A 14,710-nucleotide genomic window follows, 5' to 3' on the forward strand; every position below is an offset into this window, starting at 1 on the left:
ATAACTGATACTTTTTTATTTTTATATCATTTTTTATACGCTATAAAGATAATTTATAATTTTAAAATATTTTATAGTTTTCCACTGTTTCTTGTTGATCTTATACATCATATAATAATAGCATAATTCATTTCAGTTAATAATTTAATATTTACATTAAAATCCTATTTCAAATTAAAATTTGAAGAATTTCAAAATTTGTTACTGATAAATAATAATTACGGCTATAAACATAATAATTAAATTATTTTATATTTTATAACTTTATATCCAAGTTATAATTGAATAAATTTTAATAGAGATACCTTTTGAAATTCATTTTAACTGAAAATTGCAAAGAATATTAAGCAATTTAAAATTCCACAGCCTCAATTCGAGGTATTAAAAATATGCAATTAACCAAGTGAGCATTAATTATTCGATTGTAAAGTAAGCAATCTATTTCTTTAATAGTAAGAAATATTATATTTTTATTATATTAGGATCAGGATATAACAGAGTTTCATAATAATAATAATACTAATAATATAACATAATACAGTGTTATGCTTAAATTTGTTGTCTAAAATAATTAAGTTTTTATTATAACTTAATACTTACAATAAAATATAATATTTTAATACAATTCATTTTCTTCTACTATATTTTTTACAAAAATTTAATTTATAAAAATGTATTTACAGAGTTCACTGTAAGTATAAATACTTGTTAAGAATTAAATGTCTAATAGTAATTGAAAAGTGTTTAAGAATAAAATTATTTCATTATAAATGTAAATTTCATTATAAAATAGGTATTTGTATTCAAATTAATTTGTATTATTTCATTTTATTATTTGTAATGATTTAATTGTTATCAGTTCTTATTCAAGCAAAAATTAATATTAATATTTTTTTTTTTAATAGTTTTCAATTACAAAATTTTCAATTTTTTATATATAATTTTTATAATTTTTTATATATAAATATATAATTTTTCAATTATAATTATAAAAAATACTTTAGTGCTCTTATTGAAAATTTATATAATTATTCTATAAAATATTAATAAATGAAATATTAAGTTAAATATTTTTCTATCGCTATATCATGTATGACTTTGAAATATTTTTTTATGCACATGCTGTTGTATGATCGTTAACTAGAAATTAAAGTAATAATAAATTAAGTATATTCCTTACAGTTTATCCTAAATTTGAATTGTAAACAACATAAAAAAAATGTCTAAAATTTTTTTTTGTAGATATACAAATAATTTACATTTACATTTACATTTAATTGAAAGATATTGCTTAAAAAATGAAATTTTTATGTATCAGCTTTATGCACTATAGCATATTTTTCATGATTTATAAATCATTCTAATTTTTTACGTACTCAATTCTCTTGCTGATTCCCTCGTCTGCGTGAAAAGTCGTTAATTTAGATGATCATAAGGAAGGACACAACGAGGTGAAATAATAAAACAGACCTGTTCTATTATTCACAAGGCTGCCCGAGGTCGAATCAGGAAATTGTACGTGCTTGCGATTTGGTATATCATTGCTAGAGCTGACTTGGACCGTCAGCTGTTTGGAGAAAGTTATTGGACTATAAGTCGTCGTCGTCGTCATTGTCGTTGTCGTCCTCATCTTCGTCATCTTCGTCATCATCATTGTCGTCGTCGTCGTCGTCGTCGTCGTCGTCGTCGGCGTCGGCGTCGGCGTTATCCATATTTCATTGTTTACCTGGGTTCGACGCGAACTCTGACAAGATGTTGCTGTTGTTGTCGGATGTACGGTGTATCGAATTGCCGGTACCTACGGTATATTACCATCGACCGTTTTCAAATATATTTTCAAATATAATGCTTCTATTTCTAAGAGCAAATGTTTTTGCCCAATGCGATCTTTGTCTTTTCAATTAAATTTGATAATTGCAATTGAATTGTAATTGCCTCGATTCTTTATTTCTTTATTAACTAAATTTTATTGATTGAACGATGTGCTTGTAATTGTATAGAATGAAAAATTGAAAGCGATATTATTTAAAATCGATAAAAAATGATGTAAATTAATTAATTAAACTCAAAACCTTCATTCGATTTCAAAATTAAAATAAATTTTTAAATCATCACATAATAGAAGCAGTAATACCTATTTGTTGTTTCATAAATATAAAAAAATTAATGTAAAATTTCTTTATAAGAAAATTTAATTTTCTTCAAGTTAATTGTATTTTTTACGAATGCAAATGATAATATACATAATCCTTATAAATCTATTTGAGTTGGAAAAATAATGTATAAATAAATAAAAAATTATAAAAATTATAAAAATATATAAAAATTAAAAATATATCATTAATAGTATTACTTGCACCAATTTTAGTTAAATATGATTTTGGATTAAAATAATACATATAATAACCTAAACAATTATGAGAGTCAATATTTTTGTAATATTTTAAAACACGGTTACTACAATTTGTCTTTTATTTCAAGCTGTTCAAAATTTTACTCATTTGTATCATTCCATCAAATTCGGTAAGCTAATTTAAAAATTTTATAATTGATTATGTAACTGTTGAATTTATAGAAAACCTTCTCTTCAATGTCAATTAATAGTCGTTTCCCATAGCTATTTTGATATTAATTTTTTTTAATAAATATATTAAATTATATTCAGTTGATAAATGTAATTAGTATAATCAATATAAAAATATCTGATAATATTTTTCTTAGCTATATCTTTGTTTACGTACAGCTATATAACTATTTCTATTTTTCATATAGCAGTTGATAGCTTCTTTCTCCCTCTTTTCTATTCCCGTCTGTCATGAATGTTATAATTATTAAATTCTATTTGTTTATAAATATGTTTTGAGATAATAATTTTATAACTAATTGATATTATTGATAATTGAATATTTAATTGAATTATTTGTGAATAATTTAGAATATTAAATAATTTGGTTTTATTGTAATATAAATACTAATATTAATATACTATTTAAATAGACTATCGTAAAAGATTGTCGAATATATTTTTTAATTTTTAATGTTAATTTTATTATGTAATTAAATAAAATATGAAATACTGAACATGATGATTTCAAATATTGTAATAGCATTCTTTCAATTAATAAAATTTTCGACAATAATTTCAATTAAAATATTTCAAAATCTTATATTAACTGTGATGGATTATTCATAGTTTTAAAGTACTTCTTTCAAGATTTTCTTTTTTCTTCATTCTATTCGCATCACATTCGTATATTTCCGATTTTAGTTTACCAGGTATACCTACCTTGCTGCTTGTGAAGGTACGTATGTATTGATTTAATAATTATGTGTAATGGTAATTTATTTTTCTAGTAAACATTCAATATTTTTCAGCTATAAAAATGTTGACTTAGCGTTATACGGAAAAGGATAATGTAACAGAATTTATAAAATAAATTATATAGCAAAGATTAAAGGATATTTCATATATTGAATAAAAAGTTCTGTTTATAAATTATGTAAGTAGAGATAATACTTAAAATTTATATAGATTAAATTCAGAATGTTTTTATTTATTTATTTTATTTAAATAAGAAAGGATTAATTTTAATCGTTATATATCCCGATCTGTATGGACAAAGTAAAACTGTAGCGATGAAATGAAGGTTCGTGAAATTAAAGTGTCGAAATGATTATCAGCACACGGTTTAGATCGGTTATTATTGGATTATTAATTTTGTGTTGTTTATTGTAAATACTATTTCAATTTTTAAAATGTATTCACTATGTTATGTCGAAACAATTATAAAGATAAGATAGATAAGTAGAAGTTATAATCGGTAATTGCATTATTTTGATTACTAACCAATATTATTGACTTTGACCTAGAATGCTTCTTTTTTCAAATATGATTATTAAGCTAAAATTTTTTATTTCAAAAATTACGAAACATTTGCTTTTTCTTAAGACATAGTATAATCGTTAAATATGTTAATTAATACAAAGGATTGTCCAGATTCGAAGAAAAAAATGTCTGTATTAAATTATTTTTTATTTAAAAACACGAAGCAGCTTATTTATGTGCGCCTTTTGGTACTCAAGTTTTCATAGAATTCTTTTAAAATCGTTATTATAAATATTTCAACATATAGTAAGAAACTTTAGATCCCATGAATGCTTTTACTGCATCTGCGTTTATATTATATTTCATGTTAAATTATTAGTCTCTTATTCATGTAATTTTATGGTTATTATAGTTATTTCTATTGAGTTCTTAAATTGGGAAATTTTGCAGATGTTATGATTTTTTGTACTATACTAATGATCTAGATAAGATAGCTTTTTAATTTTCAATAATGATAAATAATAAATATTCGCCTCATCATAATGTATTAAATTAAGGTAATGGTTAATTAGTCAAATAAATTATAATTTATATATTTGAATTAATATTCCTTTAATTATAAAAATATTTTTCAAAGACTTATGGATATAAAATAATTAATTATAATATTAATGTAATGCTAACCCTTTGTTCACAGTCATCTGATGCAGTACCGCGACCCGTAGCGTATTCTTGATATTGTGAAATAACGCATAAAACTGAGTAAACCTGTAATTGTCATTATGATAATGAATAAAATAATATTTTTAAATAATATGTATTATCAGTTCATACATTACTTTTATGTTTCGTATTATAACTTTATTAATTTCTTAACACTAATTTAAAATATTAATGATATTAGTAATTTATCTAGTTCTCATTTATTTTTCTAAAACTTTTATTCTTCATTTAATAAAAATAAATGTGATTCTCTTACATGTTTGCCTGAATAAATGTATTTAAAGTTATACCGAACACACTTTTTTTTATTTGCACATATACACACAATCGCTCTCACTTTCTCTCTCTCTCTCTCTCTCTCTCTCTCTCTCTTTCTCTCTCTTTCTCTCATTTGTACACATGATAAATAAAACTGAATTAGATCAAAAGATGTTCTGTATATGGATAGTAAACGTGCAGAAAGATTTACTAATAAAAGCGTGTATGTGTTTTTGATGGCATCTGAACAAAAAGTAGTGATTTATATAGCGTAATTATAATGTAGTGAAATGAGAATAGCGCTAATAGAGTGATATTGATTACTCACGTTCAAGCATAAAAGAAAAAAATCAATTGTGAGGACCATAGCAGTTATAGGATTAAACGCCAGCTGAAACATATAAAGTTAGGACTTTTTACTTATTCATTATTATTAAATGAAAAAAAAATTATTAATAAATATATACATCGATACTTTGCGCATGTAGTTTGTAATTATTTCCAAATTGCTATATTTTAAGAAGAATATAATTGAAAAGAGTAAATGAATACAATTTTTTAATTATAATTTTATACGAAAGATTTCTCATATAATGTTATTAATTGTTAGATAAATAGTTACAATATTTTATCTTGAGTAATAAAGAATAATTTAAATATTATTTTTCAAAGTGAGCTATTTGCTAAATTAGTGAGAATTTTACAATACTGCACATGAATATAAAATATGTATGAGACTAAAGTATACAATAAATATAAATAAATCCGTTTATATTACTATCTATATATTAATAAGATTGTTGTCTTTATTATTAAAGTTCTATTGTTTCAATAATCTGAATATATTTATACAGCAACCGGGACAGAATAATTTCAATATTATACCAATTATTTTTCCTTAATTCTAATATAAAAATAGTTTCAGTTGTAAAAAAATGTTTAAATAAATATATTAATATAATTTAATATATTTATTTAATACATATATAAAAATCATTAAATAATATACCTATAAATGTATAAGATTATTTAATAAAAAACTTATTTTTATTTTGAAAACATGATATATTATTTAAAAAAAAAGGTTCTGTAAAATATTTCACTCCCCTAATAAGTACATTTTCATATTGATCACACGAATCATAATACAATAAAGATTCATTTATTGAAGGATTCTCTATAATAATCTCTTAAGTGATTTTGCAAATTGAACTGTAATTATGTGAAATATAGATTAATAATATTAACAATATATTTTAAGTAATTATAAATTTCAATAAATTTGTCGACATCACCATCGAACTTTTATTAATGTTAATTTTTATCAATATTCTTCATTAATCATATCATTCACGATGAATATTTATACATTGCAATTAAAAAATGGATTATAATTGACTGATTTATATTTTTTGATTATAAATTATATACTATTTTTTTAAAATATATGTATTCAAATAATGTGTGATAGTAGAAGCGAATTATTTAAACCAAAAATTACATTTTTATATTTAATACAAAAATTAAAATATCTTTTCAAAATAAAAAAAATTTCATTTATGATATTAAAAGTAAAAAAGAATATACTGTTTAAGTTTGATTGTTTAAATGCTTTATTTAATGCATTCATTTATTAGTTATTTTTGAGTTACTTATGTGTACTTGTTCATGAATATTGCCAGATTCATTTAAAAAAGATATGATTAGTATTAAAATTAGTGTATATAATTTAATAGTTATTTAGTTATTTTAATTAGTTCGTAACAATAGAATCGCTAATAATTCTTATACTATTTATTTGATTTATTCATACGTTATAAAAAAAATTTTATTATAATATAAATACCGAAAATATTGAAAAATATATAATTATATAAATTTAAAACTCAATAACATATTCATATTTAATTAAATTAAATTTAGAACAAATGAAACCAACATTATTTTAAAATAAAAGAAATTTTAATTACAATTTATATATGCATATACTATTATATGTAATTTTCAATTACTGTATTATATATATTTAATTTTTTATATTGTATAAAATACGAATCAATATATAATTATAAATTTCTTATTTAAATTAACAACTAAATGTTTCTGACTAGTACAAGATAATCGATCTATTTGCTTACAAGAGGATCATAACATGCATTGTTTCTCCGCTTTATCGAAAATGGTATTGTTAATATCGAGTATTGATCGGGTATTAATACTACGTATCCAATTATTTCGATTTTTTGATAAATAAATAAAATTTTTTAAATTATTACAACTACAGTTAATAGCCATACATATTAAATTTACTTATAAACTATTTGTTACAAATGTTAAAAATGAAATTGAATGAATTTAATTTTAAATTTCATAAACAAATGGGTTTACCTTCAATTTAATTGTTAAAACATTAATATTTAATTTAACTTAAAATTTTTTCATCATATTTAATATTTTTTATAATATATTAATAATTGTCTTATATCGATTATTCTAAAAATTTATATGTTCCTCATTTTTCTTCAATCTAATAATTTTAACTGGCTATTAATAAATTTATCTTTATTTCTTATATATCGAAACTAAATTGAAAATTTGAAATTTTATGATCTACATTAGTAGCTAAGCCATTTATTAACTAGTTGATATTGAATGAATAAATGTAGAACAAGTATGAAAATGCGAAATTTTTTTCATACAATGTTTATTGATTTAAATGGTCCGAATGAAAAAGCGGAACATTTGCGAAATATTAAGTATGAATTAAGTATAGTCCAAAGTGAGAGAGTAAATTTCAAAGGAAAATTCAAACTGAGAAGATGGACAGGCACTTAACATGAATTGTATACTAATTGATGTAGACGTCCTGGAGTTTATTATTTGATGGTTTCCATATAGATATCTGTTTAAAATGCTTGTACATTAATAAATAATTTTTTATTATCTGTATCTAAATAAAATTAAGAAAGTAAATAAGCGAAAATCATTAAATCAAATTAACAAAGACGTGTATATTTATATATACTTATCAATATTTATATGAATCTATTTATATGATACGACGAACAGAAGGAAGTAGATCTTTATATGCTTTTTATTTTAATACGCATGCATGTATAGAAAAGGGTTCAAATCCTTATCGGCATGCAGATATAAATGTCGTATACATTCCAGGTTGTACGTATTAAAAAACCATTTTTAATATTATACGTTTTTACTAGTATTAGCTAATCAAAGCCATTAATATATTTTCAATAACTTATTTTAACTTATAAAGTTCAATTTCTTTAGTTCTTAATAATTTTATTATTGCGTCATAATATTAACATATTGAATAATTAATTATTAAATATTTAATAGTTTCAAATTCAAAATTAATTTAAAAAAATATATATTGTATACATATATCTATATAAAAGTATATAATATAGTTATATCTATATAACGACAGTTTAGAAAGCACCTTAAAAACCTATCTGATATTTGTTTTATAAAGTACTTCTTATTTTTTAAATATTAAAAATAAAAATTTTATAAATTAAATCGTTATTTTATGTTTTATTTATATTTACAAAATTATTTTTTAAATATTCGTTTCAAATTATAATATTTTTAAAAGTTATCGTTATCTTTATCTACTTTAAACAAAGTTTGTATTTAATAAAGTTTGTATAGTTCTACTATTTCTTAATTATATTGTATTGAGAATTTCTATTCCAATAAACTTGGAAAGAAAGTAATATTTGTTAAATGATGCTGGCTAAATTCAAGTTATTAATTCCTTTTGAGAGCGTGTCTTGTAGTAGTTTTGAGGATAACGTAGAAAGCTATGATATATCTTAGTAAGGATAATGCCAGAAAATGAGTTTTATGTTCAAAAGATAATAATGCCGGAAGTTGATTAATTAAAGAATGTCAGAGTGAGATTCACTTTATTTTTTGCGTGAGAAAATTCCATTTGAATAATGTGTTATAAATAAATATGAAAATCGAACAAATAAATATCGCGTTATTACATAAGTAGTTGTGAAATATTAAAAAAATTTTAAAGAATAATATGGAATGAAATAATTATTTTATTCGATTAAAAAAAATATTAGTTGGTTAAATGATTTGACAGATATAATACTTTATTATAATGCTTTATATAATAATTTATGTTACAAACAATAGAAATTAAATTGTAATATTTTATTTTATGAAGCTTTATGTAATACTGAAATTATTTCTTACCAACTATTGACTCTAATCTATTTTCTTTATTAATTCATCATTGAGCAACAGCACACATTTCAAACATTTTCAGTGCGTTAATTTTATTATATATTTTAGTTAAAGTTCAAATTAACTTTATATTATTTTCAAGGTTTTTGTTTTCAAGAAGTTTATATGATATTGTAATGGAATATATCTCTTAATGCAACATCAACAAGCGTTTAATTAATAGGGATTAAAGAAAGTTTTTGTGTAACCGAATTTGTTGTATTAATTAGATGCTTCTAAATATGTAAGACAAAAAAAAGGAAAGTTACTCACCGAAACGAAGAAAAATAAATATATTAAATGTGATATGTCAACAAAGCTACAAATAATCACAATGATAATCCATGGTACCAGTAACAGCTTTTCATCCTGCAAATTAAATCATACTTGTTACTTATGTATCATTATATTTATCTAGAAAGACTTTTAAGCTAACTTAATATGATAGGATAGAATTTGAAAAAGAGTTGGAAGGATCTTATAGTATTTTATAGTAATATTTTATGGACTATTGTTAGTAATATATATTATTTTTCCATTAGACAATTTAATAATTCCTTGAAAATACTTCGTTCATTAAATAACATTTATTATTGCTGAATAATTAAAATTTTTATGTATATACAAAAATTTGAATTCATTCGCTTACTGTATTGTTTTAATATGCTTTAGAATTTTAATTTGTTCTTCAATAACTGAAAGATAATTCTTAATATTTTTGTTGAATTATAGTTTAAGAGTTTTATAATTGTATAAATAAAAGAATATTTGTTTATAGCTACATATGTTTATTAAAGTTAAAAATAGATAATCGCGTAGTAACACTAAATTTGTTGGTATTACTATCTAAAATCTTAATTTTTGCTTGAATTAGTAAAGAGAGAATAATTAAAATGCATTCTATAAGTCTCTTTGAAATTGAATGCTGTCAATATTTCTTTCTACAAGGTTAGATTACAGTATTACAGTATTAGACATAGTTATATAATATTATTTATGTTATTCTTTTAATTATATATATCCTAATTATATATATGATCACTATTGATAAGCGAATAATACACGGAACGTAATGAATTTAAATGTTATAAAATTATCAACTTAATAAGGCTTAGTACTATTAAAATACTAATTAAATTTTTATATACTGTATTTTCATAAAATTTAGAAAAAAATTCTCGATACAATTAAATTTATTAAAGATTTATGAAAAAATCTTGTTATATGTTATTTTTATTGCTTCTATTATTATATATGAAATATTAAAATTTCATTTTATTTAAAATATATGCTAAACTTGCCTTTTGATTAAGTTAAATTTACATTTCATACCACATTTTATATGAATAAAACATAAAAACTTGTTATTTATCAAATATAAGGAATCTCAAATATTTTACATTATTTCGTTACATTATTTCGTTTACATTATATCGTTGTTTTTCGAATGTGGCTAACTTTTTTTAGGTTATTTAAAAAATAGAAGATCGAATATTTTATTAAATAGTTTAATTATTTAATAATACAGCATCAATGCAATCACAATTTTCATCTATTTTTTTATTGTATTTTTAAGCTTTTATATATATATCCAGGTTTTTTTCTTTGATGAGTTGCAGTCTTCGCTAAACTCTTGCTAAATTGTAAACATTTAAACTCTAAATAGTCCAAACAGCTATTAAGTGTTATTTTATATTATACTTATCCTGACTTATATATAGATTTTATTTATTTAATAATATTAATTTTTTACAGTTTGCCAAATTTCGATGCTAATTCTTTTTATCAAAAAATTAGATTAATTTATGAGAATTATTTCTTATATATTCTAACTACAACATTTTATTACCATATTAAACTTATCTTATCATTGATAAAACAGTAAATTTTTTAATCAATTTAATAAATATTTATTTTAGTGAAATTGTGTTATTATAAGTAATGATTACATAACAAAATTGAATTAAAGATGTACGTGAAATATTTTTAATCTTTAAGATAGAGAAATCAATCTTTTTATGATATTTATAAAACAAAAAGAGGACATATTAATTTAGGATAAAAGAGAGTCGACATATTATAGGGATTTACATTGAACTCTTTTTTTTTATATTATTTTAAATAAGTCCAGATTGAAGTAAGGTATATGCCAAATAATTTATACAATTCAGTACTTCAAGATTAATGATATATTTTCTTATTTGAATTGAAACCATTATTCTTTTTTGTAAAAAATTTATAAATTATAATTGTATACTATAATTGGAGATATTAAAAAGGTAGGGTAGTTTGAAATTTTGTCGAAAATTGAATTTTTAAAATTTTAGTTTGTTCATTGATAAGTATCTTCAATATAATAATATTTTGCATATCCAAGAGTAATTTATATTGCAAATTATTTTATAATAAAAATTTCTTCGAAAAAAAAATTTATTAGAAAATTTTAGAAATCTCAATTATTTAGAGAGTATAAATTTACATATTTTGTGTATAAACAGCGATATTATTATATTATAGTTTTACATTTGAAATTAAATGATAAAAATTATTAAAACTGGATAATAAATCTTTTTTAACAAAATTTTGGAAATTTAAGGCTCAAAGCATATAAAAAATAAAATAATTGAAAGATATGATATCAAGTAAGTTATGATAGCCTGTATATTTTACTAAGTTTATTTTTTATTAATACATTAAACCATAACATAATATATTTTAAAAGTATTTTAAAAGATATTATTATTGATGTACAATAATTAACAATAATGACGTTGAGTTAATAATTAATAGACCTACTTTTTAATATGTATAATTTTTTATAAATAACATCATTAATAACGACATTAGTGTATATTACCATAATTACTTTAGATTCATTGATTTAATAATTGAAAATAAATGCGTAATATATATGCAAGTTTTCTTCTTTTTTAGAATATACGTGGAATAAAATTAAGTTTTCTAATTATTCCCATTTTTGATTGACTTAATAAATAACGACGAGTAAAAGAGAATAGCAGTCTTGAAAATTAATTATTGATACAATTATTGATTTAATTATTTTATCAATGTAATGGATAGATAGAGAATGATTTTTTCCTTTAACTATAAAAAAATTTTGAAAGTCTAATAGTTTCTAAGCACATATATTTATCGTGCAACCTTTAATTAATTATTATTTAAGAAGAAATACCTTTCATTAATTAATACATTAATGGTAAGAAATATACTATTTTATTACAATACAATTCTAATCATACGCCACGTAATTTTAAAGTATTTGTAAATATCAAATAATAGATAAAAAGTGTTTATTTTTTTATGATCAATCATATAAATATAGAAATATTTACGATAAAGAATTTTCTTGTATTTCTTGTTTTGTAAATAATATATTTTTTTTTTATTTACTGTATATCTATATCTTCTATATTATTTTACTAACAAATTAAATAGTTATTATAGATATAGATAGCTTCATTAAAAAATTATTATTTTTATATACAACAATTATTATATAATTATTATTATAGATTATTATTATAAATTATTATAATTATTATAGATTATTATTATTATAAATTATTATTATATTGTATATAAATATTATATACAATAATTATTATAAAAAAAAATTGAATGTTAGGATTTATAACAAATTTTAAATTTGAATGTAAATATAAATATCAATTTTTGTTTAATTTTTAATTATAAATAACGATAAGTTTAGTTTTATTATTCATTGATTAAACAATAATAATATAAACAATAACTTTATTATTTATTTTATTTCAAGAATATTTAATAAACAATTTAGTAATAAAAATTAAGTAAAATACCTTAAATAGTCCGTATAGTAGTAACAAACAGCAAACAACACCGCAGGAAGAACATATAAGAAGTGTGATGTTAAATCTCATTGTTACTGGAAAATAATAATTAATGATTTATAAATAGAAAAGTTCGTATCCATGTGATGAGTATATTTAATTTAAGAAATGATTTTTTTAATTTAATTATATATATTATAATTTTAAAAAATATAGGATATTTTTCTTCTTCGAAATTTTAAATTTACAAGAATTTAATTAAAGAAATATGCAAAAAAATATTTTGAATAAAAAAAAGAACATATTAGACATTTTAAATGTATTTTAATTAATTATTAGATTAATATGAATTCACATTTTTTATTAGAATTTTAAGTAGAAAAATTATTTGTATTCAAAGTATATTAAAGTTTAAACATATGTAGAATAAGTGTTAGTAAAAAAAGAAAAAACAAAAATTTGATAATATTGAAAACATAAAAAAAATGATTAGCAAATTATAATAATTTGACAGGTAATAAAAAGAAGTTTTACAATAATTTACAAATAATTTGGAAAAATTTGAAATTGCATATAATGATCAACATGACAAACGAAATTGTTATTATTATAATAATAGAAATTCCATTGATAATTATATTAAATAAAAATAATATTCATAAAAGTTAATAAATAACGAAATATAATGCGAAATCATACAAATCTGAAACATAATAATAAATTATATAATAGAGTGACTTAAAAATAAAGTGAAGAATAAAGAATTGAAAAACAGTTAAGAAAAGTGTGGAAGTATACAAAAAAAGGAACGCATTTCAACTTATATTACAAATAAATTTTAATACAACAGATCGTTTAAATATTGAAATATTTTAGTAAACAACCAGAAAACTAATGTTCTAAGGTAAGCATATGAAATATATAAATGATTAAAAACAAAGATAAATATTGTAAATAATTAGATTTTTGAACAATATCTACGTAATTACTGAAAAGGATTATTAAGAAATTATTATTTTAAATTATTTTATCAATGAATTATTGAAAAATTGTTTGTAAAAAGAATATACTAAAAGTATATTTATATATTTCTAAAAGTAAACTTAAATCTAGTATAAAATATAAGAAATTTTTAAAAAATTGGCATTGATTTAAAAATATGAAAGAACTTATTATATAAAACACATAAAACATAAAACAAATAAAGAATTAATCATACAGTATAGAAAAGTAAAGAAAAGTAATTTATGCCTGTTACATTTATCTTTTAATTATTCTTGAATTCTTAATACATTAAAAAAAAATGAATTACAATTTTGAAGCTGAAAAAATAAGAATATTTTTAATAAACTAGATAAATACTCTATAATTATTTTTTAAAGATATTATTAAGTGTTTCATTTACTTATAGAAAATATTTTTAATAATTACTTACCAGGAGATACTTCTGATTCAAGTACGCTATTTGATTTAGGAAGCGAACGATTTCCCGATAGATACTGACCTTCATCTTGTAAAACTGTTGCTATGGTCATTGCAATAACTGAATAATATAACTGTAATGGACAGAGAAAATATGTCTTCATAATTTATAGCTTTAAAATGTTAATGAATTTTCAACTAAACTATTGAAGAATTTTTAATATCATTGTGAATTCATATTTTTTTATAGATAATGATTAATGAATTTTATGTACTTTATTTTCGACTTCATTTTCAAAAATATTATTGGGTTTATCTATTTTTCATTTATAATCTTTATTTCAAATAAATAATTAAAAAAAAATTAAAGTGATACATAAAACTTCTG

At 20.2% G+C, this 14,710-nt stretch overlaps 1 protein-coding gene across 1 annotated transcript; it reads right to left on the minus strand.

The window, feature by feature from the left end:
• Positions 1 to 5,017: 5,017 nt before the first annotated feature.
• Positions 5,018 to 14,451, minus strand: LOC105359827 (uncharacterized). Its single transcript, XM_011496536.1, has 5 exons — positions 14,336 to 14,451; positions 12,910 to 12,995; positions 9,344 to 9,439; positions 5,136 to 5,198; positions 5,018 to 5,050 (listed from the first exon to the last, which is right to left on the minus strand). The coding sequence occupies exons 1-5, from the start codon at positions 14,433 to 14,435 to the stop codon at positions 5,018 to 5,020; spliced, it is 378 nt and encodes a 125-aa protein (XP_011494838.1). The 5' UTR covers positions 14,436 to 14,451.
• Between the last annotated feature and the right edge of the window lie 259 nt (positions 14,452 to 14,710).

Source organism: Ceratosolen solmsi, unplaced genomic scaffold, assembly GCF_000503995.2.
Source record: "Ceratosolen solmsi marchali unplaced genomic scaffold, CerSol_1.0 scaffold29, whole genome shotgun sequence".
NCBI classification, from domain to species: Eukaryota; Metazoa; Arthropoda; class Insecta; order Hymenoptera; family Agaonidae; genus Ceratosolen; species Ceratosolen solmsi.

Excerpts from the sequence above, each read along its gene's own strand:
- LOC105359827 (XM_011496536.1), bottom strand. The coding sequence starts at position 14,435 with ATGACCATAGCAACAGTTTTACAAGATGAAGGTCAGTATCTATCGGGA. Across the intron at positions 9,440-12,909 it reads TACTATACGGACTATTTAAG|GATGAAAAGCTGTTACTGGT; the intron begins GTATTTTACTTA and ends TTTAATTTGCAG. Across the intron at positions 5,199-9,343 it reads ATTTATTTTTCTTCGTTTCG|CTGGCGTTTAATCCTATAAC; the intron begins GTGAGTAACTTT and ends TATATGTTTCAG.